Raw genomic sequence first — 24,156 nt, 5'->3', positions numbered from 1 at the left:
TAACACTTAACATTCAACTGCCTCACACCTTCCTTCGTCAATAAGTACATTATCAGAAAAGAAAAAAGCAAACTGTCAAGTATTATCTAGAGAGAGATTGGTAGGTTTGGCCGGAGAGATGTTCCAATAATGGTGAGATGATTTTCAAGCATAATTAAGTATTGGAGATATGTGAGAATTCATGTGTACTAAACAGCAGAACAACTGACGATAGAGTATTGAAGATTATTTATAATGATAAACTTTGAGATCAATCTTTGTTGTGTTTCGATGTTATTTTAATTCAGGGTTTTAGTGTTTCCCATTGTTTGTTGATTATTAATCTACTAAAGTTACTTTGTTTTTTGAAGGGGTGTGTGGTTAAGAAAACGTGTGGCTCATTTACCAAAATTAATATAGTCGAAGGTTATTAAGTTACTTTATAACCAGTGCTAGAGAGTAGTAGTCAGGTTGTGTTATTCTTCCAATGATTACTGAAAAGAATAATCGGAGTGTTATTTATGAGGCTGTGGGAAATAATGTTATAAGTAGAGGGAGTACATGCAAGCCTGGAAGACAAACATGGTTTCATTGGGAATGTTTAAGGGCCAGAAATAGGTGTTTGAATATGTACTGAAAAGTTAACACCAAGTTGACTAGATTCTGGTATCTAGAAGAAAACAAAACATTATGTTAGTTTATGTAAGAAAAAGAAATGAGTTTTTTTTACTAGACTAAGGGAAAAATTTTTGAATAACAAACTCAAAAGATTTGTAGCAACTGGTAACTTTTTTAAGAATGTGGTTTTAAGTGTACTGAGTGTATAACGACAGATGGTATTGTTATTTATAATACTTGTAAAGTTTATTAGTTTAAGGCCACTTTTCCAAAATTTAGTTTATAACTGTGTTCTGTGTCCAATGATTTTTGTTTGCAATTTAATTTAAACCTTAAACTAAAGACTTAGAATATATTTCGTTTTCGAAACATCGATACGCTGACTGTCCGCCTCGCAGCCAAACGGTCTTTGAGGTGCATGATCAGCTAAACGATGTCTTATATGATGACGCTTTAGCTCGTGTATCCTGCATGCTTGAGTGTCATGAAATTCAACCTCCTTCCACAAGCCTCACTCGTCCAGCAGGAGACCATCGTCAGCATAAGCAAAGATGCGACACCCGCTGAGCAACCTCAGACGTGAATCAAACTTCACAACTAACAATAACTGACCAATAAACTGCCCTGCGGACAACCCTTTTACAGTACTTTCCCCTACTCATTGCTGCCCATGAATTCGTTCAACCAAAAAAAAATCAGACGCATGTCACCATACCTGCTTAGGTGGCAACTCACCAGGTACATTAGATACCTGCAAATTATGTTGTGCGCAAAAGCCTTCAATTAATTCACCGCCATCATCAAGTCACCAGGGTGATAAAGGTTATAAACATGTTGAATTGAGAGTAAAACTGAAAATTATATTTGTGTTAAATACCAAGGAATTACATGACACGGTAGGTATGAAAATGTACATATACATGGTATGTGTGGTGTAGAGGTTTGAATACTACCCACAGTAGTGAACGTATATATTATTTGTTGGCTCGCTTATCTATTGTATTTAATTACTAGTGCTTATTAGCTGTGATTGAATTTATGTGTGAATATGGAAATTTAATAAAATATTTATTACATTTACTCAAATAATTTTTTTAATTTTTCGTAAGAAAATTTTCTTTTTTTAATTCTATTTATTTATTTTTGCGAATTTTAAATGAATAATTTAGTGATGTCACAAAATTTGGTAGGTGATAAAAGAGGTTGTTCTCAGAGTTTGTGGAGAGTAATTTGCAATCTTTAAAACATACATACATATATAACCACAGATGTCAAAGTGTGGAATTACTGGAAGCCATGGAGGCTATGATCACAAGAGAAATACTTAGAATACTACTACTTTAAATATTTAATAACTTTGGTCACTAAGGATGACATTTAGAACCTATCGACTGACATTCACAGCGTAATTGAACAGAACAATATGCTGAAAGTAGTTCAGTGTTTAAAAAATATGATAATTAAATCTAGGTTGGATGATCTTGAAAATCGTTAATTTTCGAAGATTTGAAGTATAATAATAAAATGGTCTGCCGCAATGTGGTGAGCAATAAATGATTTTATTGCTCACATTTTTGAGGTTGCAGGAAAGGTACTTTGGAAACAGATCACTGATGAAAAGTGAGACAGAAAAATGCCATTCATTCTAGATTTTCTGTTTGTAGAAGAAGAAGGTTTTATTGGACATCCTACGTTGTGGAAAAGAAGATGGTGTTGTACAATTGTGCAAAATATTTAATCATGACTTCATAGAAATTGTTAAGGACATAAAAGCAGAATAAGAATTTTAACTAGGGTAGGGCTGTCTGCCAATAGAGCAATAATAGGAGTGTGAGCAGGTTGTCGTATAATGTAATGGGCATAAGCACTAGCAGTAAAGTAAGTTATTAGTTTTTTGATTTTTTTAAAACTTTTTATTACATTGTATAACATTTTTTGTATGTGTGAGGTGTTTGTTGAAAGAGAGGAGTGTCAGGTTTATGATAAATTTGTTACTGAATATAAAATAGCCTGGAAACTTGCTAATAGGAATTCTACTTTTTCAGATTCTGTAGCGGATTAACGATAGGTTTTAAAATTGGTTCTAGGATTGGGTGTGTGTGAATTTCAGTATTTAGAAGAGAAACTGGTGTTACTGATAAAGTATGATAATTATAAAATGTTTTATGTGCTGCCGGTTTACCTTACTGTTATACAGATTTTATTACTAGATTGGTGGATACTGGCGTTCTTTGGTGGTTGATTTTCAATTAACCACACATCTGAGGAATAGGCGAACTGAGACTACACTTCATTTACGCTCATCATATCATCCTTTGAAGTTAATTTATGAACGGTAATTCCCGGAGGCTAAACAAGAAAAGAAAGAAAAGGTGTACCTTAGTGGCAGAAGTACATTGGAAAGACATTTTGTAGAATTATTCGCTATTATGGAAACTAACGAATAATAGAATTTTATTTATAGAGGATTTTAATTTATAGTCAAATAGCAAACTGTCAAGTATTATGTACAGAGTTATTAGGAGGTTTGGACAGAGAGATGTTCCAATAATGGTGAGATGATTTGTAAGGGTAATTAAGTGTTGGAGATGTGTGATATTGATAAGCTTTGTGATCAATCTTTGTTGTGTTTCGATGGAATTGTTATTTTAATTAGGGTTTTTAGTGTGTTCCATTGTTTTTTGATCATCAATCTACTAAAGTTAGTTTGTTTTTTGAAGGGGTATGTGGTTAGGAAAATGTGTGGCTCATTTACCAAAATCAATATAGTCAAAGGTTATTAAGTTATTGTATAACCAGTGCTAGAGAGTAGTAGTCAGGTTGCGATATTCTTCCAATGATTGATGAAAAGAATAATCGGAGGGTTATAGATGTGGTTTTTGAGGCTGGGGGAAATAATGTTATAAGTAGCGGGAGTATATGCAAACCTGGAAGACAACATGGTTTCATTGGGAATGTTTAAGGGCCAGAAATAGGTGTTTGAATATGTATTGAAAAGTTAACACCAAGTTGACTAGATTCTGGTATCAAGAAGAACAAAACATTATGTTAGTTTATGTAAGAAAAAGAAATGAGTTTTTTTTTACTAGACTAAGGGAAAAATTTTTGAATGACAAACTCAAAAATTTGTGGCAACTGGTAACTTTTTTAAGAATGTGGTTTTAAGTGTACCGAGTGTATAATGACAGACAGATGGCTGGCAACCAGATGGTATTCTTGTTTATAATACTTGTAAACTTTATTAGTTTAAGGCAATTTTTTCAAAATTTAGTTAATCTTTAAACTTTAGTTTATAACTGTGTTCTGTGTCCAATGATTTTTGTTTGTAATTTAGTTTGTTATTATTTAATAGTGAAATGTTGAATGTGAATTTTCTGGTATTTTCTAATACCAGAAAATACCTATTTTCTAATACCTCATTATTGAGGTATTATTAAAATAAAAACAGATTGATTTTATACCACATTTTATTGCTGTTTACATAGTTATAAAATTACAAACTTAATAAATTAATACAGAGTTAATGTAATTTTTGGTGGAAAATAATAATATTAAAAAGGAAAAGAACAAAAAACTTTAATCAAGAGGAAATCAACTAACTACTTGATTTAATTTAAAAAAGGAAAAACAGAACAAGATTATAAATATTGAAAGTTAGTACTGTTATTTTTACTTGAATATATTTAAATAATATTAAAAAGATAATGTGTTACCACTACAGCATTGTCACTGAATGTTACATTTTTTTTTTGCCTTCAGTCATTTGACCGGTTTGATGAAGCTCTCAAAGATTCCCTATTTAGTGCTAGTCTTTTCATTTCGGTATACCCTTTATATCCTACATCCCTAACAATTTGTTTTACATATTCCAAACGTGGCCTGACTACACAATTTTTTCCTTCTACCTGCCCCTCCAATATTAAAGCGACTTACCAGGATGCCTTAATATATGGCCTATAAGTCTGTCTCTTCTTTTAGCTATATTTTTCAAAATGTTTCTTTCTTCATTTATTTGCTGTAACACCTTTTCATTTGTCACTTTATCTACACATCTGATTTTTAACATTCTCCTAAGCATTGCATTTCAAAAGCTTCTAATCTTTTCTTCTCAACATATACTCCGATTATCCAAGTTTCACTTCCATATAAAGCGACACTCCAAATGTATATTTTCAAAAATCTTTTCCTGACATTTAAATTAATTTTTGATGTAAACAAATTATATTTCTGACTGACGGCTCGTTTCCAATTTTATCAATGCTCATTTTTCTTTCCACGTCTGAACACTTTTCTTTAATCCACTCTTCTTTCGCTAGTTTGCACTTCCTGTTTATAGTATTTCTTAACTGTCGATACTTTCTTCATCACTAGCATTCTTATATTTTCTACGTTCATCCATCGGCTGCAATATATTGTCTGAAACCCAAGGTTTTCTACCAGTTCTCTTTGTTCCGCCTTAGTTCGCTACTGTTGATTTAAGAATTTCCTTTTTAACATTCTACCATTCTTCTTCTACATTTTCTTTTTTACTCGATCTCTTGTGATGTCCTCCTCAAAAACCTTCTTTGCCTCCTCTTCCTTAAGCTTCTCTAAATTCCACCAATTCATCTGACACCTTTTCCTCAGGTTTTTAAACCCAAATCTACATTTCATTATCACTAAATTATGGTTGCTATCAATGCCTTCTCCAAGGTAAGTTTTGCAGTCAACAGGTTGATTTAAAAATCTTTGCTTAACTATGATATAATCTATCTCTAACCTTGCAGTATCGCCTGGCTTTTTCCAAGTGTATATTCTTTTATTATGATTTTTAAACTGGGTCTTGGCAATTACTAAGTTATACTTCGTGCAAATCTCGGTCCCCTCTTTCATTCCTTTTGCCCAGCCCGTATTCACCCACTATATTTCCTTCCTTGCCTTTTCCAATGCTTGCATTCCAGTCTGCAACTATTATTAAATTGTTATTTCCTTTTATGTGTTTAATTTCAATCATCTATTTCTTCGTATACACATTCTACCTCATCATCATCACGGGCGCTTGTAGCCATATAGATGTTAACAATCATTGTCGGTTTATGTTTTGATTTTATCCTTATTACACTGATTCTATCGCTCTGAATTTTGAAATACTCTACTCTCTTCCCTATCTTTTTGTTCATTATGAAAACAATACTCCCTGCCCATTATTTGAAGCTCAGTTAATTACTCTGAAATCACCTGACCAAAAGTAGTTTTCCTATTCCCACCGAATCTCAGTAATTCCTACTACATCTACATCTATCCTATACATTTCCCTATTTAAATTTTCTAACCTACCCATCTTTTTCAAACTTCTAACATTTCACGCTCAGACTTGTAGAATGTTATTTTTTAATTTTCTGGTGACCCCTTCCTTAGTAGTCCCCATCCGGATATCTGAACAGGGGACTAGTTTACCTGTGGAATATTTTACCAAGAAAGGCGCCTCCATCATTGCTATATGAAAATGCAGTTGGCTACATTTTCTTGGAAAAAAAGCGGCTGTAGTTTTCCATTGCTTTCAGCTGTGCAGTACTCACAGTACTGAATGATGCTGAAAGGGCCGTTTAACTTGTCCTGACTTACACCCTTAACAACTTCTGAAAGAGTGGCTGCCCTCTTTCAGGAATCATTCCTTAGCCTGGCTCTCAACAGATACCTCTCTGATATGGTTGCACCTTCGGTCCAGCTACTCTGTATCACTGAGCACTCAAGCCCCCTCACCAACGACAAGGTCCCATGATTCATAGACGGAGGAATGTTATATATGATTTCAGTTCTAGAATCACAATGACTGTGATAAAAACATAGCATGAGCTGACAGAACGAAAATAAAATTTTTTCCAAAGGGAAAAACCTGGCATTTCAACAGATACAACATAGGAAGCTGCAACAAGATAACATCCAACTCCTTGCGCATGCCGATCTCGCCAAGTTCAATCTGCAATGTAAGCCCCCTAAGCAATTTAATTGCCAAATTTAACCATCTAATGATATGAAATTGTATATAATTAGAGCCCGCTTTTAACGCGCACAATACTTACTATTTACAGTGCGCTTATGGTCCTTCTGAAGAAGTCTGCAGTTAACACGAATCGAGCCCTCCGATTTCTTAGGATACTCATCTCTTTTATGAATCTCATCTACAAAGTGAAAGCACACTACCACCAGATTATTACACATTTCAGCTGTGTGTACAAACTGGCAGCTTTTGTAACAACGTTGAACATCTACAAATTCTTTTGGCTTACACGAAGAGAAGTAAGTAAAATTACCTGCCCTCAGATTGGATGCCTAAATTAGTTCAGAACTCACCTGGAAGGCAACTGGCTGACAGTGTTCTCTTGATGGTCAAGGGAGGCTCGTGGTCGGAGGTTGAATTCCAAGCCACTGAAGCATGCAAGGTACTCTCGCTAATAGGTCACGCGGCGAGTCGGCGTATCGATGTCTCGAACACAAAATATATTCTAAGTCCTCCCAGACACAATTATAAGGGAGTTCACTTTTTCTGACTTCCTGTTCGTCCTAGACCAAAACCACCCCGGATCTCCACCGATCCGGGCCTTCGCTATCTCCTGACCTCAAATCCAAAAATTTCACCCCCCCCCAAAAAAAGTCTTCGCCAGGTTAAGTCCTTCTGTTTCTAGGCGTTTCAGGACATTTCTGACCTATTCGACCCCTAACCTAAAATACCTTACCAATAAAAATAGTGAAACGCCTAGAAACGGCAAGATTTGGCCAGGCAAAGATTTTTTTGGAGGGGGTAATTTTTGGGGTTATTAGGATTTGGGGTCAGGAGATGGCGGTGGCCCGGATCGGTGGAGATCTGAGATGGTTTTGGTCTGCGACGATCAGGAAGTAAGAAAAATTAGAAAAAGTGATCACCCTTATAATTGTCTCTGTGAGGACTTTGAATATATTTCGTTTTGGAAACATTGATACGACGTCTGTCCGCCTTGCAGACAAACAGTCTTTGAGGGGTGCATGATCATGGTCTTTTCTGAGCAAAACGACGTCTTATATTGATGACCCTTCAGCTCGTGTATTCCGCATGCTTGAGCGGCATGGAATTCAACCTTCTTTCATAAGCCTCCCCGTCATGCAGGAGACCATCGTAAGCATAAGTAACGATCCGACACCTGCTGAACAACCTCAGCCTCAGCAGTGAATCAAACTCCACTACTCACAATAACTGACCAACACACTGCCCTCTGGACAACCATTTTACAGTATCTTCCCAACTCATGGCTGCCCATGAATTCGTTCATCCAAAAAAAAAATCCGACGCATGTTACCATGTTTAGGTGTCAATTAACCAGGAACATTATATACCTGCAAATTATTTTGTGTGAAAAAGCCCTCAATTAATTCACTGCCATCATCGGTGGACCCGCTAAGCTACAAAAGTGACTTAGCGTTCACATCCGCACAAACAAAGAATCGACTGGCACTGGAGAATCGTAGGATTTTTTAGCAGATCTCAAGATGATGATCAGCAGGATCTCTATACTGAAAATCTGAACTTGCAACATACAGATGTAAGTTCTGATCAATGTGATGATCGTTTGCGAACTGTCGAATGATGTTTCTTTCTGCACAGTGCAGCAGACATGATAACAGAGCCAAAATAAAATCTTTTCCAACGAGAAAAACCTGGCAGTTCACCAGATGCAACATAGGATGCTGTAACAAGACATCATGGCAATCTCGCCAAGTTCAATCTGTGCAATGTAAGCCTCCTATGCAATTAATTTCTGAATTTTAACCTTCTTAGTATATTAAAATGTAATTACAAATTAGAGGTTAATAATTAATAATAAATCAATATATTTAAATTACAAAAATAAAAGTAGATGAAGTCTGATTCGAATCGATGTGCTTTCCCCTTGTAAGATGAAAATGTTTCATTAATTAAAATTTTATTTGGCTATAACTCTGGAACCAATGAAAGTAAGTACCACTTATGATATATTGTTGGAAAGCTCTCCATGAGGGCTTATTACTACAGTTAAGAAAAAGTCCAAAATACAAATTTTATTTTGGATTTTGTGCTTTTTTGGATACTTTTGGTCCAGTCGACTGCAATCAAAAGGGGAGGTGCACGACTAGATATTACAACAGTCCTAAATCCAAATTTTCAACATTCTGTGGCTAATTGTTTTTGAGTTATACATACATACGTACATACAGACATCACGCCAAAACTAGTCAAAATGGATTAAGGAATATGTATTTTGAGCAAACTTCAAAATACATATTCCCTTAGAAATCTGAAAACCTAAATTTTTTGCGATCACAATATTTCACACAAGGAAGTAAAAATAAAACTTATAAGTTATGTTTGTTTAATTCGTTATTGAATGTTATACCTTACAATACCATACGGTGTTAATACTTTATATACAATAATCAGTAATCTTCTTTAAAGATTATGACAGAACTTAAAAATATTTAATTATTCAACAAATAAATACAATAGCAAATAAATAATCACTACGCTCTAATGTAACAAAATATAAAATAAAAAAAAAAATGGTTAAATAATCACATTTTCAACAAAAAAATATTCATTGTTTTTTTCAGCTATTATACTTGTGTATTTGTTTTATCACATTTTACCAACAACTACTTAAATAAAAATTTATAAAGACATATTTTCCCATACAATTACAAAAAATATAAACATATATTATTTTATATTAATAAAAACAGTTTTAATGTGTTTTTTTTTATGAATAGATTTCTTACTGTCATTATAGTCATATTGTCGTTCATTACTGTGATTGGTAGAATATTTAAAGAACTATAATTAAAGTGTTTTGACAAAAATTACTAATGTGTATTTTAGAATAGACATTTATAAGTGTTCTTAAAGTATTTCTAAATAAATACTACAACTAAAAGACTTTGAACAAAAGTTACAATGATTGATTTTGGTATGAACATTACTAAGATGTCTCTTTAAATAATTACTACAACTAAAACACTTTGAACAAAGGTTACAATTATATTTTATCTCCTTAGTATGTACATCATTAATATGTCTCATTAAATATCTTCTATCATAAAAAACCTTTTGACAAATGTTACAAACATAAGTTTTCTCTTTGATATGAATATTATTAATATGCATGCGTAAACTAGAACTAGTAGTATAAGATTTTTGACAAACGTCACAAATATAACTCTTTTCTTTGATATGAATATTAACATGTTTCTTTAAATATCGACTACCATGAAAAACCTTTTGACAGATATTACAAACGTACGTTTTCTCTTTGATATGGATGTTACTGATATGCATGCGTAAACTATAAATAGTAGTAAAAGACTTTTGACAAATGTCACAAAGGTAACTCTTTTCTTTGGTATGAATATTAACGTGTTTCTTTAAATCTGAACTAGTATTAAACATTTTTTGACAAAAATTACAAATATAAGCTTTCTCTTTTGTATAAATATTAATATCGGAGCGTAAATCATACAAGAAAAAGACTTATGACAAAAGTTAGAAATAAAATTTTTAATTTTTTTATGAATATTATTAACATGTTTCCTTAATAATTCACTACAACTGAAACCCTTTTGGCAAAAGTTACAAACATAATTTCTCTCTTTGGTATGAATATTAATATGCCTCCATAAACTAGAACTAGAACAAAAACATTTATGACAAAAGTTACAAACATATTTTTTTTCTTCTAAAAGACACAATTAATTAGACACAATTTTATCCTTATTACACTGATTCTATCGCTCTGGATTTTGAAATACTCTACTCTCTTCCCTATCTTTTTGTTCATTATGAAAACAATACTCCCTGCCCATTATTTGAAGCTCAGTTAATTACTCTGAAATCACCTGACCAAAAGTAGTTTTCCTATTCCCACTGAATCTCAGTAATTCCTACTACATCTACATCTATCCTATACATTTCCCTATTTAAATTTTCTAACCTACCAACCTTTTTCAAACTTCAAAAAAAAAAAAAAAAAAAAAAAAATTGTGAATATTCATGTGGTTGTTTAAATATCTGCTTGATTTAAAAGACTTCTGACAAAAAGTACATACATATTTTTCATCTTTAGTGTGCGTATTAAGATGTTTTTGTAAATTATAATTACTAATAAAAGATTTTGAACAAAAGTTACAGTCATATTTTTTCTCATTCATATCACCGTTTACGTGTTCACTTAAACAATTTTCTGTTCTTTCCTGGGTAATTTCTTCATCCTATAAAATAAAATAAATAATGTTTAAAAATCCAACTGTACATTACATATAAGTATATAATACAATCTGAAAACAACTAAAAGAACCTCTATGAGATACCATTTGTAGAAATCAATTTAAAACACTTGATGTATACAAAAAATTATAAAATGCTTGACAAAACCAGTTTTCATGGTTGGTTACTAAAACTGTGAGGAATTGGGGTTACTTTTACATTTAATATTTTTTTTATTGAGAGATAGATGGAATACAGAACAGGGAAAAATATGGAAGAATGAAAAAAATGAATAATGAAAATATTTAATAAAAGCATCAAATTGAGGGTAAAATATTATCAGAAAGTACAAAATTATTAATTTCATATAGGTGAATAACTGATCCGAAAAAAAAAAGAAAAAGCATACTTTTTGCAAGTATAAAATGTTTGAAAAAATAAACAAAAGAGGGTTCTTAAAAATTCACTTGGGCTTGAAAAAAAAATTTGATATAATTTTTAATAATTAATGTTTAACAAGTCAATGATTCAGGTCAATATTCCTTTATTCATATCAATGAAAAATTATTTAATTAAAAATAATACCATATTTATACATGTATGGGTCACATTTTTGTAACCCAAAATTGCTGAGAAAAATAGGGTGTGGCTTATTTGAGATATTAGGCCTAAAGGTCACTTTAAAAAATCTACTCATAAACGGTAAAACATTTGAAATGTACTTTGTGCACCGATGCAACAGTGCACAGGATGCCAAAACCAGACTGTCTTCAACCAATCCATGTACAATTCTTCAGTTATCCCCCCTTCCTCTTGCACTTTTACCAATATTCCAGCCGATAGCATCTCCTGAGGCATGGTTTTACAGTTAAAAATGATAAAAGGTGGCAGTTTGCAGTGATACCTACCTAGTATTACAGTAAACCGTTGTTTTTCTGTTGTTTCACCTGGCATATGGAAGAATACGGGAGTTTCATCTGAATTCCCAATTGCCCATGTTGTAGTTGTGTGTCTTCTATAATTTCAGAACATGTCTTTGAAATGCAAACAGTTTCTCCTGGTAAGTATCAGGAAGTCGCTGCACCATTGTTGTCCGCTGTTGAATCACAAGGTTATTTTGTGCCATAAAGTGCCTTGCCCAGCCATAATTGTTTTTAAATTCACTATGAGGAATTCCAACGTTGCCTGATATTTCATGCTTCAAATGTAACATTTCCACATACAGAAAATTCATCTGCCTGTATTTTCTTGACATCCCAGCAGATTGGTTTACCTTCGGATATTTTGCCTTCTTACCACAAAAATACAGTCTATTTTGAGATGGGTTTTCAAGAGCATCTTTCATTCCAATCCAACTTTGCACATATTTCACATCTACATCGAACTTCCAACCAGCTCCTTGGCTTCCATTTTGTTGCGCACATCTTCCACCTTAAATTTATAACTGTAATTTGCTCTTATGTGGCTCATGTTTCACTGTTTAGTTAGCGACTACTGAACTTGATAAAGAGTATACGTAATACTAGTAGGAAAGCTACCTACCCTTTAGCATCTCTCCTAATTTTTCAGTTTGAAGATATAAAACTTCATAAACATATGTTGACTATAACATCATAAATATGTAGGGTTGAAGGAAACATTTCTTCGTATTTTAATACGAAAATAAAACAAAGTTCTTTTTATATTTCAAAAGATGTTTATTAGACCAAATTCAAGTACAGTTTTGATTGACAACCTGTTCCCATTTCTGAGGTAAATCATAAGCTAGTTGTGTAGAATCTTCTGTGTGTTTTAGATGAAAATATGTGATAAGTGGTTTTTGACAGTGAAGCCGATTTTATACTGTTAAGAAAGGTCATGACAACAAGATAGTTGTATCAAAACTTCTTGGCTAAGCTCTCTCATCTCAATTTTCAACAGGTCACCAAAGATTTTTCGGTTTGGTGTTATCATGATGAAAGGTAGCACTTTTCCTGTTGACCAATTTTGGTCGCTTTATTTCAATTGCTTGACATAATATTTCCAGTAGTGAACAACAGAGAATAAAATCAATCCTCTGACAGGCTCATAGTGAATAATTTTTTTTCTTATCCAATCACACAAAGAGTATAAATTTTCTTGTCATCAATCCTGGCTTTTGCCTACAATTTTCAGAGTTTCACCATGCTTTGATCACTTTTTTCTTCACACATTAGTCGTGTAATCTATTTTTCATTGACTGTAATGTGCTGATTTTGGTTTCAATTTCATTCAGTTCACCAACTATTTATAGATGGAAAATTGGTCCATAATTAAGAAATGATGTAGCAACCAAAAATTGAGTTTTTTTAACAGATCTTCTTCAAAGAGTTTGAGGTGTTTTGTGGTTGATGTTTTGTCCATTACTGATATCATGACAGCTCATGTGCTAGTTCTTGCTCAGTTTTTCCTCCGATTTCAACTTTTTCAGTCACTGACCAACCAAAGTGAAATGCATCATTGATATCAAAATTTCCAGACTGTCTTTGACTAGACAAATCTGGTCACAGATTTGTGCCATATGTATTGAAAACGCATGTCCATTTACTACATCAAATTTTTCTAGCAACCTAAGTCACATCCTTCCCTTTCTTGAAATAAAATTTTAAAATGTATCAAATTTCTTCTTTATTTTCACTAATTTTCAAGAAAAAAAAGTAAATAAACTAATAAGCTACAATCTATAAAAAAAAAACAGTCAATGATATATCTCCTTCCAAAAATATAACTGTGAATTCAATGTCCTGTCAAATTTGATTAATATTACTACAGTTATGCGATCCTAGAGCCATCCATCTAGAAAGGAAAGTATGGTATCCCAACCCTTATATATATATATATATATATTATCATAAAAGAATGGTGCGGTTTCAGTAATACATAGGAAGATTTCTAGATGTTATATTGGTATCCCTGAAAGCCTCCAACCCAAAAGTTTGTTTATTAGCAGTTGTAACCACAATGTCAGTTCTTGTATTGTTGTTGCGGTGAGTTTAGTGAGTTACTATGTTCTCGGATAAAGACAAAGCAAACTGTGTTTTATTGATGGCCGAATTAAAATCTGTAATTTTAGTTCAACGTGTGTTTCGACATGAATTTGGAAGAGATCCACCACACAAAAATAACATGACATGTTGGTTCAAACGATTCGAAGAAACTGGATCGGTTAAGAAACAGAAATCAACCGGCAGACCAAGTGTTCCAGACGAAATGGTTGAACTAATTAGACAATCGGCAATTAGAAGTCCTGGGAAGTCCATCCCCCGTCGAAGTGTCGAATTAGGTATTCCAAAATCAACAGTTCACAAAGTTTTACATAAAAAACTGAAATTACACGCTTATAAAATCCAGATACTGCAGGAATTGAAACCTGATGATGGTGTAAAACATTACAATTTCGCCGTTGAAATGTCGGATAGAATAAGTGAAAACGAATCATTTTTTGACGATATAATTTTTACAGACAAAGCTACATTCCATGTGAATGGATGTGTTAACAGATACAATTCACAAAAAACAACGCGATTAGCCTAAAGTTAATGTTTGGTGTGGTGTGATGAAAAATCGTGTAATAGGGCCTTTCTTCTTTGCTGAAAAAACAATTAATGGAGTTGTCTATCTTGACATGTTAACTGATTATCGCTTTCCTCAGCCGGATGAACTCGAAAACATTCATCGACTTCATTTCCAACAAGATGGTGCTGCCCCACACTTCAATGCGTTGGTCACGGACGCTTTGAACAAAAAATTTGGAAATCAATGGATAGGCCGGCAAGGACCTGTACTTTGGCCTCCAAGGAGTCCAGACCTGACACCTTGAGATTTTTTCTTGCGGGGGTACATCAATGGCATTGTTTATACGCAAAAAATTCACGACCTAAACCGCTTAAAAAACAGGATTAATGAAGCGATGACAACTGTTAACGAAGAAATGTTAACCAATGTTTGGAGAAAAGTTGAATGTCGTTTGGACATTTGTCGAGCGACTAAGGGCGCACATATTGAAATTTATTAATTATGTAAAAAAATGTTTGAGACGACAAATTTGAAAAATAAAAAACATAAACTGTAAGTAATTCTGTTTTAATTTAAACCATGTTCAAAACCGCACCATTCTTTTATGATAACCCTGTATATGTAGTGTTAATAAAGTATGAGAATCCTTAAATAATTTCTTGATAATTATATATAGAAAAATAAAATTTAGCAAATGAATGTTCCTGCCTGAAAAGATCTATTTTTTGGTATGATACTACCAATATCGAAATGTTCACATAAGGTGCTACTCACACATTTTTAATAGAAAAGGTAGGATTATGTCAACTCATTTCAAAGGGTACTAAAAAGTAAAACTTTTGACATGAAAAGCTTTAAGCAAAGAAGACAAACCTAATAAAAAATGGTGGCCAATTAACTTTTTCACAACTAGTTTCAAAAGTGACTTACAGTACACTCAATCAGCGATCTCATATTGATAAATAGATCATTTTGAAGTAGAAGGAATTTGCTAAAATTTATTTTTTGAGTTCAATTGTTGAGTAATCATTGAAGAGATACTGTCAACCACATCTTAAACTAGTTCTAAGAATATTACATTTTGGTAAGGGTTGTTATAAACCAAAATTTTTTACATAAAGATTTCTGTTTTTTCAATGCTCTTTAACACTTTGAACTCTGGGCTTCTTGGCAGATGGTGGTCCATGGTAACTGGAATGGTGGTCCATGGAACAATTTAAACCGGTTTAAAAACCGTTTTCCTATTTATCATAATTCTAAAATCTCCTTACAAGTGTTTTGTCACCTAAAGAGACATGCAGATTTGTTCTAGGTAAAAAAAAAGCCAAATGTAACTTTGGCTTTGTTTGACCAGAGTTTGTGTCATGTTCAAATTTCCCTTTTAAAAACAGAAAAAAAAATAGCTGTGACAAGTAATTAATATTTTTGTAATTATTATACGTATTTTTAAGTTATTTATATTGCATATAACATATTTTTAGCATACTCTTTCAATATGAATTCATTTAGACATTACTTTGAATAAAATGTTATGTAACTTGAAAAAAAATGTTTTTTAGTAAAATACAGCACAAAAACAGAGTCGTGTCTGATGTTTTACTTCCAGTAAATATTACTGTTTCACACATCTCTGATTATTTACACTTGAGAACTAGGTGTAGATAAGGGCATTATTATTTTCTTTGAAACTATTTTATAATAAAAAAAAAAGTTAATCATGAGAGTTAACAGCCACAGGAGAACTGTCGGTAACATTGCCAATAACAGGAACTGATGAAATTGAAGGTAGGCCTAAATGTAATTTGGAACAAACAGAATTGTCAACAGAAGTGATAGGAATTTCAGAAGAAAACCTACGAGAAAATAATAAATAGTAGCACTAGTAAGCCTAGAAGAAGAATCATTGGAAGTAATGTCATTAATTGAAGGTTCAGTTACAGAAACAGTTTTTTTTATTTTTGAATGTCGGTATTTATAATAATCATCTGATGAATACAAATCATGATCACAAATAACCGGATCTTCATATATCGGGTCCCTACCCTCATCATCTAGTTTCCCTTCAGAACCACTATCGAAACATAATTCACTAATTTGTTCATGTTCAATAGACGCAACCTCAATTTTTTAGTCAGAATGAGAATTTTCTCCATTGCTATCATCCAAGAAATCGTACACCAAATTGACAAATTCAGTCACTCATTTTGTTAAATTTTAAATAATAATCGTTTTTTAATAGAATAGACAAAAAAACAAAATCAACAACATGCACGTAAACAAACTTGCCTCACAAGTATCATCTACACAGTGTTTCACAAATATCATCTCATTTAAACTAAACAATTCAAAAATTATCCAATTGATAACAAAAATAGCTTAATATACAAATTCAGTATGAAACACTGAACATCTGAGATCAACAAAAGACGACCTACCTGGAGTCATCCTAACACAATTTTAAACACAACAAAATTAATGTAATTTTAAACACAAGAATGACGTATACTAGTCTGTTGTTGAACTGAGCAAAGATGGTCAGATGAATTATACTCGCCCATTGTATACAATGTGTTAAAGAAAGAAATGCCATTTTGGTTAGGGTTGTAAACCAAAGGTTTTTACATAAAAATTTCTGGTTTTCAATGCCCTTTAAAGAAGATGTGTACAATCCAACCTTTTCTAGTTTATTTTTTTTTATTTCCCCTCTCCAACCTGTAGGAGCTGAGGACATAGTTGTCTCATAAAAAAAAGATTGCTACAAATAGGAACACTTACTAAACCTAATTTTTCTACGTGCAACTATTGGAATATTAGTTCACACACACAATAAATAAGATGACTTAATTTTAAGTACAAATGCTCAAGATGCAGTAAAGTAGTCATCTTGAATACTGATACACTTGATCAAAAGAGATTAAGAAACTTTTGCGATAGTGGAAAAAGTGCATTTGAAATCAAAGGACTATACTGAAAAGTTAAAGTTTTTATATTAAAAAAATAGCTGACAACAAACTTGTTATACTTTCCTGCACTGGTTATTTGTTCTTATATAGTAGAAAAATGAAAAAAAATTTAAAAATTGATATTTTTTAATCCCACACCCTCAACATCAAAATGACCTCCCAAGAAAACTTTTTGATTTGCCTACATTTATCTTAAATGAAAGAAAATTAATGAAAATTCCACTGAAAAAAATGATTTATGTTTTGAGGGTGAGTGAATTATGATGAAATGTTATTACAATATTATTATTAAAATATGAAATATATAAAAAATTCAAAAAACTTTATATTTTTAAACTTTGTTTGATTGGCTCCCTCCCACTCACAAGATTATCCCCAAAGTATATTTTTGCCACTTACACTACTGTTCTTCTTAGAAAGACATAAAAAAATTTTGGTTAAAAAATATGCAATAAAAAAATTATAGCTTTTTTAAATTTTTGGGGAAGGAAGAATTTTGGGTAATTTGTTTAAAATGGTAGATAAATAAACAAGTACGCAAGTACTGAACTTAACATAAAGTTGAATTATAAGTCAAACTTTGTGAATGTAAAGAAAATATCTACTCCCACCTCCAAAAGATATTGACACCAAGCCTTAACCAAAAAATTGCCCCATATATACATATCCCTTTGCAAAATTTTATCAAATTTAGTTTATCCAATGAAATGGCATAGCTATAGAGCTATGATGCCAGGAAAGTAAAAATTATACGTTTAATATGTTAAAATATATTACATAAACAATCTTATACAGTGTACGACAAAGTTCTCCCAGGACTTTTATAATATAAGTTGAATAAAAGAAAGAAAAGTTAGAGAAATTGGAATTTTATTTAGAAAAGTAAACTAGACCAAAGTACGCATATTATATACATGCCTATTGAGAAATGCACCAGGATAGTGAATGACCAAAAATGAGCCTGCCATTTTCAACAAATTTCTTTGTAAACTTCTGCACCGCTTTTGTTGCTCTTTTTAGTTCAGGGCTGTCCTTAAGTTGCTCAGTCGCATCCATAATGCAGACGATCAATTCCTTACGAGAATATATTTTTATTTTGTATACAATATATTTATCATCAATCCCCCGACACAAAAATGGTAGACGTTACATCACGCAATTTTGGTGGCCAGGAATATGGACCTTCATGATCGATCCATTTCTCAGGGAAATGATGATTTAAGCAAGCAGCAACAGCACAAGGTATACGGAGAGACACACCATCATGCTGGAAGTATACTGTGCATCTCAGCGCTAGAGGAACATCTTCAAGCAGCTGTGGCAATTCTTCTTGAAGAAAGTGCAAGTAGACCTCAGCATTTAAGTGGCCATGTAATATAAACAGGCCAAACAGTTGATTGTGAAAAAGGCTGTACCATATACTAATGCCAATCGGTGTTGAAGATTGCCTTCGATTGTTTCATGAGGATTTACTTCTGCCCATGTATGCTCACTATGCAAATTGTTGATGCCATCTCAAATGAAATTTGCCTCGTCGGTAAATAAAACATATTTGTAGAGTTGTCGACTTGTATTCCACCAGTTTCAGAACTCCACGCAAAGTGGACCTTCTTGTCCTGGGTGTAGATGTTCAATTGGCAGAATAAGGATAAAACTTGTTGTAAGTGTCCTCCAAACAATTGAATGCAAAACTCTAATCCACATTGAAAGACATAATGTACTGAAGCCTGGAGTGGATCGATAATAATTTCATCAATAACAGTCAGGAAGATCATTTGCAGCTGGTACCAAAACTAGGTAGTGAAACTGTTTCCAAAGATTGCGAGAAGTCCCGCTAATTGTTTTGGGATCTAGAATTCAGATATTAAGAAAATTTTTTTCATATGCTACTGCAGCAGCTGTAGCATTACTATTACACATGCTCAAATTAATACTGTATCAACATAATTCTTCGTTGTAAATAAGTACAGCATTATTTCAATGGCAAGTCGATCATGTTCAAACTAAAACCCACAGATAACCTTAACTAATGAAGTACGGTTCACAGTATGTTACATAGTTAATGTACCTTACAAAATAATTTAAACATTAATACGGTAATGTGCATTGTCGATCAGTTGTTGTTATTTTATTACCAACTTTGAAATAACAATTTTTCAAATAATGTTTTGTATTTCTGTAATTAATAAAAAAATGATCTAGATAATTTCTATTTATTCGTTTTTTTGCCACTATCGTATAATTTCCAGTTTTTTAAAAATATTTTAACAGTAAATTGTGTTTTAACAAATATTTTGCATCACCAGAAAAGAATTTGGTTTTTATTTATGATAAATAGATACTTTTCTGACAAACATAGTGATATACTCTTTCTAAATAAAATTAAAATTTTTCTAACTCTTCTTGGTTTTATTCAACTTATCTTACACTGTTTTGTTCAGAATTAGATTCTCTACAAGTTTTGTTTAAAGTTTTATGTGTTTATTACCCATCTAACAAAGTTATTATCCCATCCAACATAAAAAACAGGATTTTTTAACAAAATTACTTGGTTTTCACCTCAGATTCTCAAAAACTGAAGATATGTTTCTGAAACCTAATTTGTTTCTTATTTTTTGGGTCAAAAAACATAAAAAAATTACTAATTCTGGCCCTTAATTAACATTCTAAAATTTTCAGTACATCCTAATTTCACAATTAAAGGTGAAATCTGAGCTAAATCTTTCACTAGCTGTAACTTGCAAATGAAATATCTTAGGAAATATGTTTATATGAACTTTTTCCATTATTTTCACAAGTAGAACATATTATTAAAGTCCTGGGAGAACTTCATGATACATTCCGTATATGAAATATTGGCAAATTATTTTTTTAACTGTAATCAATATCTTTTACAATCGATAAATCTATAATATTCAATGAATATAAAAAACCTAAAAGTTAAATCCATAAATTTATTAGTACAACATGCTCTCTACTTCATGAAATAATTTTATCAATTTAAATGTGTGATAAATATATAAACATTTATATATAATTTGCCTAAAATGGAACAGAATGTAACTGTATTTACTTAATAATATTAATATTAAAATTTAACTTACATTACTAGGCAATTCGACCTCTTCCGTTTTGATCTTTTGTAAATATTCATCATCTATATCAATTTCTTCAGTTTTCACATTATCATTCATCTGTGACAGAGTCTCAAGATTTAATGAAATGTCCAATTCCTGAGTCTATAAATAAAAACAGAAAAAATATACTCAGAAAACTACAAAAAACATTTAACAAAGTACAATTTTGGTCTTTTCTGTTAAATCTCCTGCGTATTTTCAACCTTCAACCATGCACACAAGACAAATGTTTTACCATGCACAAACACAATGGCCACCAACCAATACCAGCAGTGTCTTTCCATTGTTATTACAGCACAACATTCATAATCAGTAGCAACTAACATGACAACCCCCCCCCCCCTAAACTTTGCATGGAACAAAAATTATTCATAAAAATTATGAATCAATAAGAAACAAGTAAAAAAATTAAAGCACACAAACTATCACTCATCTTACTAATATGAGGCTACCAGAACAATGATTTGCTCACCAGAAACCGTAAAAATCCTACCTAATCTGACCTAAACAAAAATTAATTTTGCAGGTAGCCAGAATGTTTTAATGGCCTGTGTAATTTGTTCGAACATGCTGTTTTGCAGCAATACTGATCTGCTAATGCCATGTACCTTTAAGTTTTCTGTTACGCTGATGCTCAAAATAACTCACCAAGATAATTGTTTTAAATGTAAAATGATTACCCTCCAGTCATGTACCCTTCTCCAAACTGATTACATAATTACAATATTACTCTGTTCTACTTCTCAGAAAGAAACACCTGCATTTTACACCCATTCAAACATAACTAAACATCATCTAAAATCCTATTGTCCCTAATAAAATCTACTTATCTTCTCTTTACTATTAATATCATGAGTTAACTCCACAATTGATACCATACTACTCAGCAATCAATGTGAAAAAGATGGAAAGATATAATGAACAAACCTTACCTTTACCAATAAACAAATACAAATAAGAATGATATTAGTAACGTTACATAGCCCATCCATATCTGTTACTGAATCTACCAAATAATAAACATTAAATAAAATTAATATTACAATCAGAAAAATTACAAATAATCATGAAATTATGGAAAAATAAGATTATGAGAAAAACGCTGTACAGGATTTAACAGAAGACAATAGAATTTAAAAACTAATTTATTCACTCAAAAGTCTGAGATCAAATGAGTAAAGAAGAGTTACATCTCTCTCAACCATGAAATTTTATTTCTTACAAACCTTCATGGATTAACAGGACAGCCATGACACAAAAATTCATGAGAAATATGTTACAACCAATGCATACTAAACTAATAACACCTGTTAAAAGCTATCCTTAGAAATAAGTTCAAATTCTTCGAAAATCGCTAAGTAATTTCTGAAGCCTGAAACTTATTTAAAGAGCTTATGATGATTGTTTAATATTCCTGATTTACTACATAGTAATGAAAAGATTTCAAACTTTTTTTTTAATATTAATTTATTCCGCCATTTCCATAATTACCAGATGAACAAAATGAACAAACTATGAATACCTTGATTTGTTTTACTGCAAAATTTATTAGCAATGATAAAATTAAATAAATTAACAATACTGATAAACTGTTTAAGGAAGATGAACTAATTTTCAATTTATATCTTATACTTTTCAAAATGCTAGCTGCATCTCCCATAACCTGAGGACACATCTTAAGTAAATTATAATTTTACCAAAAATAAACTAAAATTTTTTATTGACATGCACTGTAAATTAATTATATAATAAAAATAGTATTTTACCATTTCTTTTTTCATTTTAAAATCTTCTGTTTCAGAAGAATTAATTCAGTCTCATCAACTGCAAGAGGATCTGTTGTAAAGTTACTATAACCGACATCAAATGTATTGTTCCTTAGTTGCTCTGTATCAATTTCCTGAAACATAAAAAAAGTCTGGCAAATTATTGCATCACTTTTCAAGCCACAGGTCAAGTATAACTTTTATAAAACAAAGTATTATGTTTTTTAAAATGGTGAAAAAATTGTTTCACGTGATGAAGAAAAATACAAAAAAAGTCCTTTTTAAAAGAAGAATTAAAAGTTACAGCTAAAAAGCAAAATATATATCTTTTAAAGGTGGGAAATAAATTTTAAGAAAAACTTTTCAAAAAAAGAAATTCATATATAGGTTAAGTTTAACAGATTCACTTCATAAACTCAAGAAAAGTTTTTTCTAAATAGAACACCCCCTTCAATAATGTCTAAAATAACAAAAAGAAAATTTTCAAATAACATTTTTTACATTTTAGGTCCAAGGCAATAATTTAAAAAAATCAAAATCTGTATTTTCATGATATTTCCTATCCCCCTTAATGAATTTTGAAAAAATAATTAATATGATCAATGCCCAATATACGTAAATATTTGAACCACAACTTTATCTCAGGTTTGGTCAATCCCAAGATACAGGGCTAAATGCAGTACACCATATATACATACGCAAACATACATACATAAGTATTTTGGTATAGATGAACTAATTGAATCCTAAAACAAATCTTTTCAAGATTTGTAAAATATCTGATACCCTATTTTTGACATGATCACCATACTTTCCCCTTTAATATAGCTGTTTCTGCTATATTTGATGGGAAAGTAAAAATTAAATAACTCTATAGCGAAAAATAAATCTACCAAATTAGCTAAGAATACAAACTAACTCATCCAAAAGTTTCATTATTATAAAAAAAGGAATTTTTTAAATCCTTAGGTGATCTGGTTGAAATCTGTAACATTTTCTCTCTCTCTAACTACCACGCTGTTGCAGCAAAGAATAAAATATCTCTATACATTTATTAAGAATAAAAGAACATATTCCCTATCTTTCTGTTTAATAGCAGTACTAGCAAAGATGGTGACTTCTGAACAGAAAGATTTCTGTATTTAGTAGTTTGCTAAATGTGAATCTGTAGTTCAATATTTGTTGTGTAAAACGTTTAATAGTAATCCTCCAAGTGTCGATAACATTCATTCATAATTGGTTTGAAACAACCAGGGATGTCTGTATAAAAGGAAGATTATGGGTATGGGTGCTTGTAGAAAATGTTGAACATATCAGATAGTCTCTTGCAAAAATCTGTTATGAAGGCCAGCTATGCACTAGTGATGCCTGTGTTGACAGTACGGAATTTTTAAAGAAACACTTACATATCTGTCTTTACTGTTTACAGCCGTTACATACTTTGAAGCCTACATTCTATCCTGTGCATGCCATGTTTTCAATTGAAATATAGTAGCATGAAGATAACGACTTTCTTGATCCTATCATCTTTAGTGATGTATCATATTTTCATCTTCATGGAAAAGTCAAACACATATATATAACTAGGGGGTCAGAAATTCCCATTAACTCTTAAATGCGAAATGGACACCCCAAAATTAAATGTTTTCTGTACAATATCCCAACTGCAACTTTACAGGTTATTCTTTATCACCAAAGCATGCATAACAATTATTTTTATTCAGATAAAGGTCTTTCCTCAAATGCAAGATGGACCAGAGAATTTCATCTTGCAACAAGATTTTTTTTAATGGAAGTTCGTAAGAAAACAGATCAGATTTGATTACAGCATTACTTACTCAATATCAACCTTAAAATATAAACAAAAGATAAAAAAAATAAACAATGGAAATTTTATTAAAAAATGCAAATAT

At 31.7% G+C, this 24,156-nt stretch overlaps 1 protein-coding gene across 1 annotated transcript; it reads right to left on the bottom strand.

Moving 5' to 3' along the window:
• Positions 1 to 580: 580 nt before the first annotated feature.
• LOC142334026 (uncharacterized) lies at positions 581 to 22,375 on the bottom strand. The gene is made up of 5 exons (XM_075381694.1): positions 22,244 to 22,375; positions 20,445 to 20,579; positions 10,667 to 10,848; positions 6,473 to 6,602; positions 581 to 649 (listed from the first exon to the last, which is right to left on the bottom strand). The coding sequence occupies exons 1-5, from the start codon at positions 22,256 to 22,258 to the stop codon at positions 581 to 583; spliced, it is 531 nt and encodes a 176-aa protein (XP_075237809.1). The 5' UTR covers positions 22,259 to 22,375.
• Between the last annotated feature and the right edge of the window lie 1,781 nt (positions 22,376 to 24,156).

This window comes from Lycorma delicatula, chromosome 13 (genome assembly GCF_047948215.1).
Source record: "Lycorma delicatula isolate Av1 chromosome 13, ASM4794821v1, whole genome shotgun sequence".
In the NCBI taxonomy this organism is placed as follows: domain Eukaryota; kingdom Metazoa; phylum Arthropoda; class Insecta; order Hemiptera; family Fulgoridae; genus Lycorma; species Lycorma delicatula.
The sequence above is the reverse complement of the archived record's forward strand: the minus strand, read 5'-3'. Positions and strand labels throughout refer to the sequence as shown.

What these genes read in the sequence shown, in the direction of transcription:
- LOC142334026 (XM_075381694.1), bottom strand. An exon ending in AGGTCGAATTGCCTAGTAAT is followed by an intron (nt 10,849 to 20,444) that starts GTAAGTTAAATT and finishes TTTATTTTATAG; the next exon opens with GATGAAGAAATTACCCAGGA. An exon ending in TGTATCTGTTGAAATGCCAG is followed by an intron (nt 650 to 6,472) that starts GTTTTTCCCTTT and finishes GTTTTCTTCTAG; the next exon opens with ATACCAGAATCTAGTCAACT.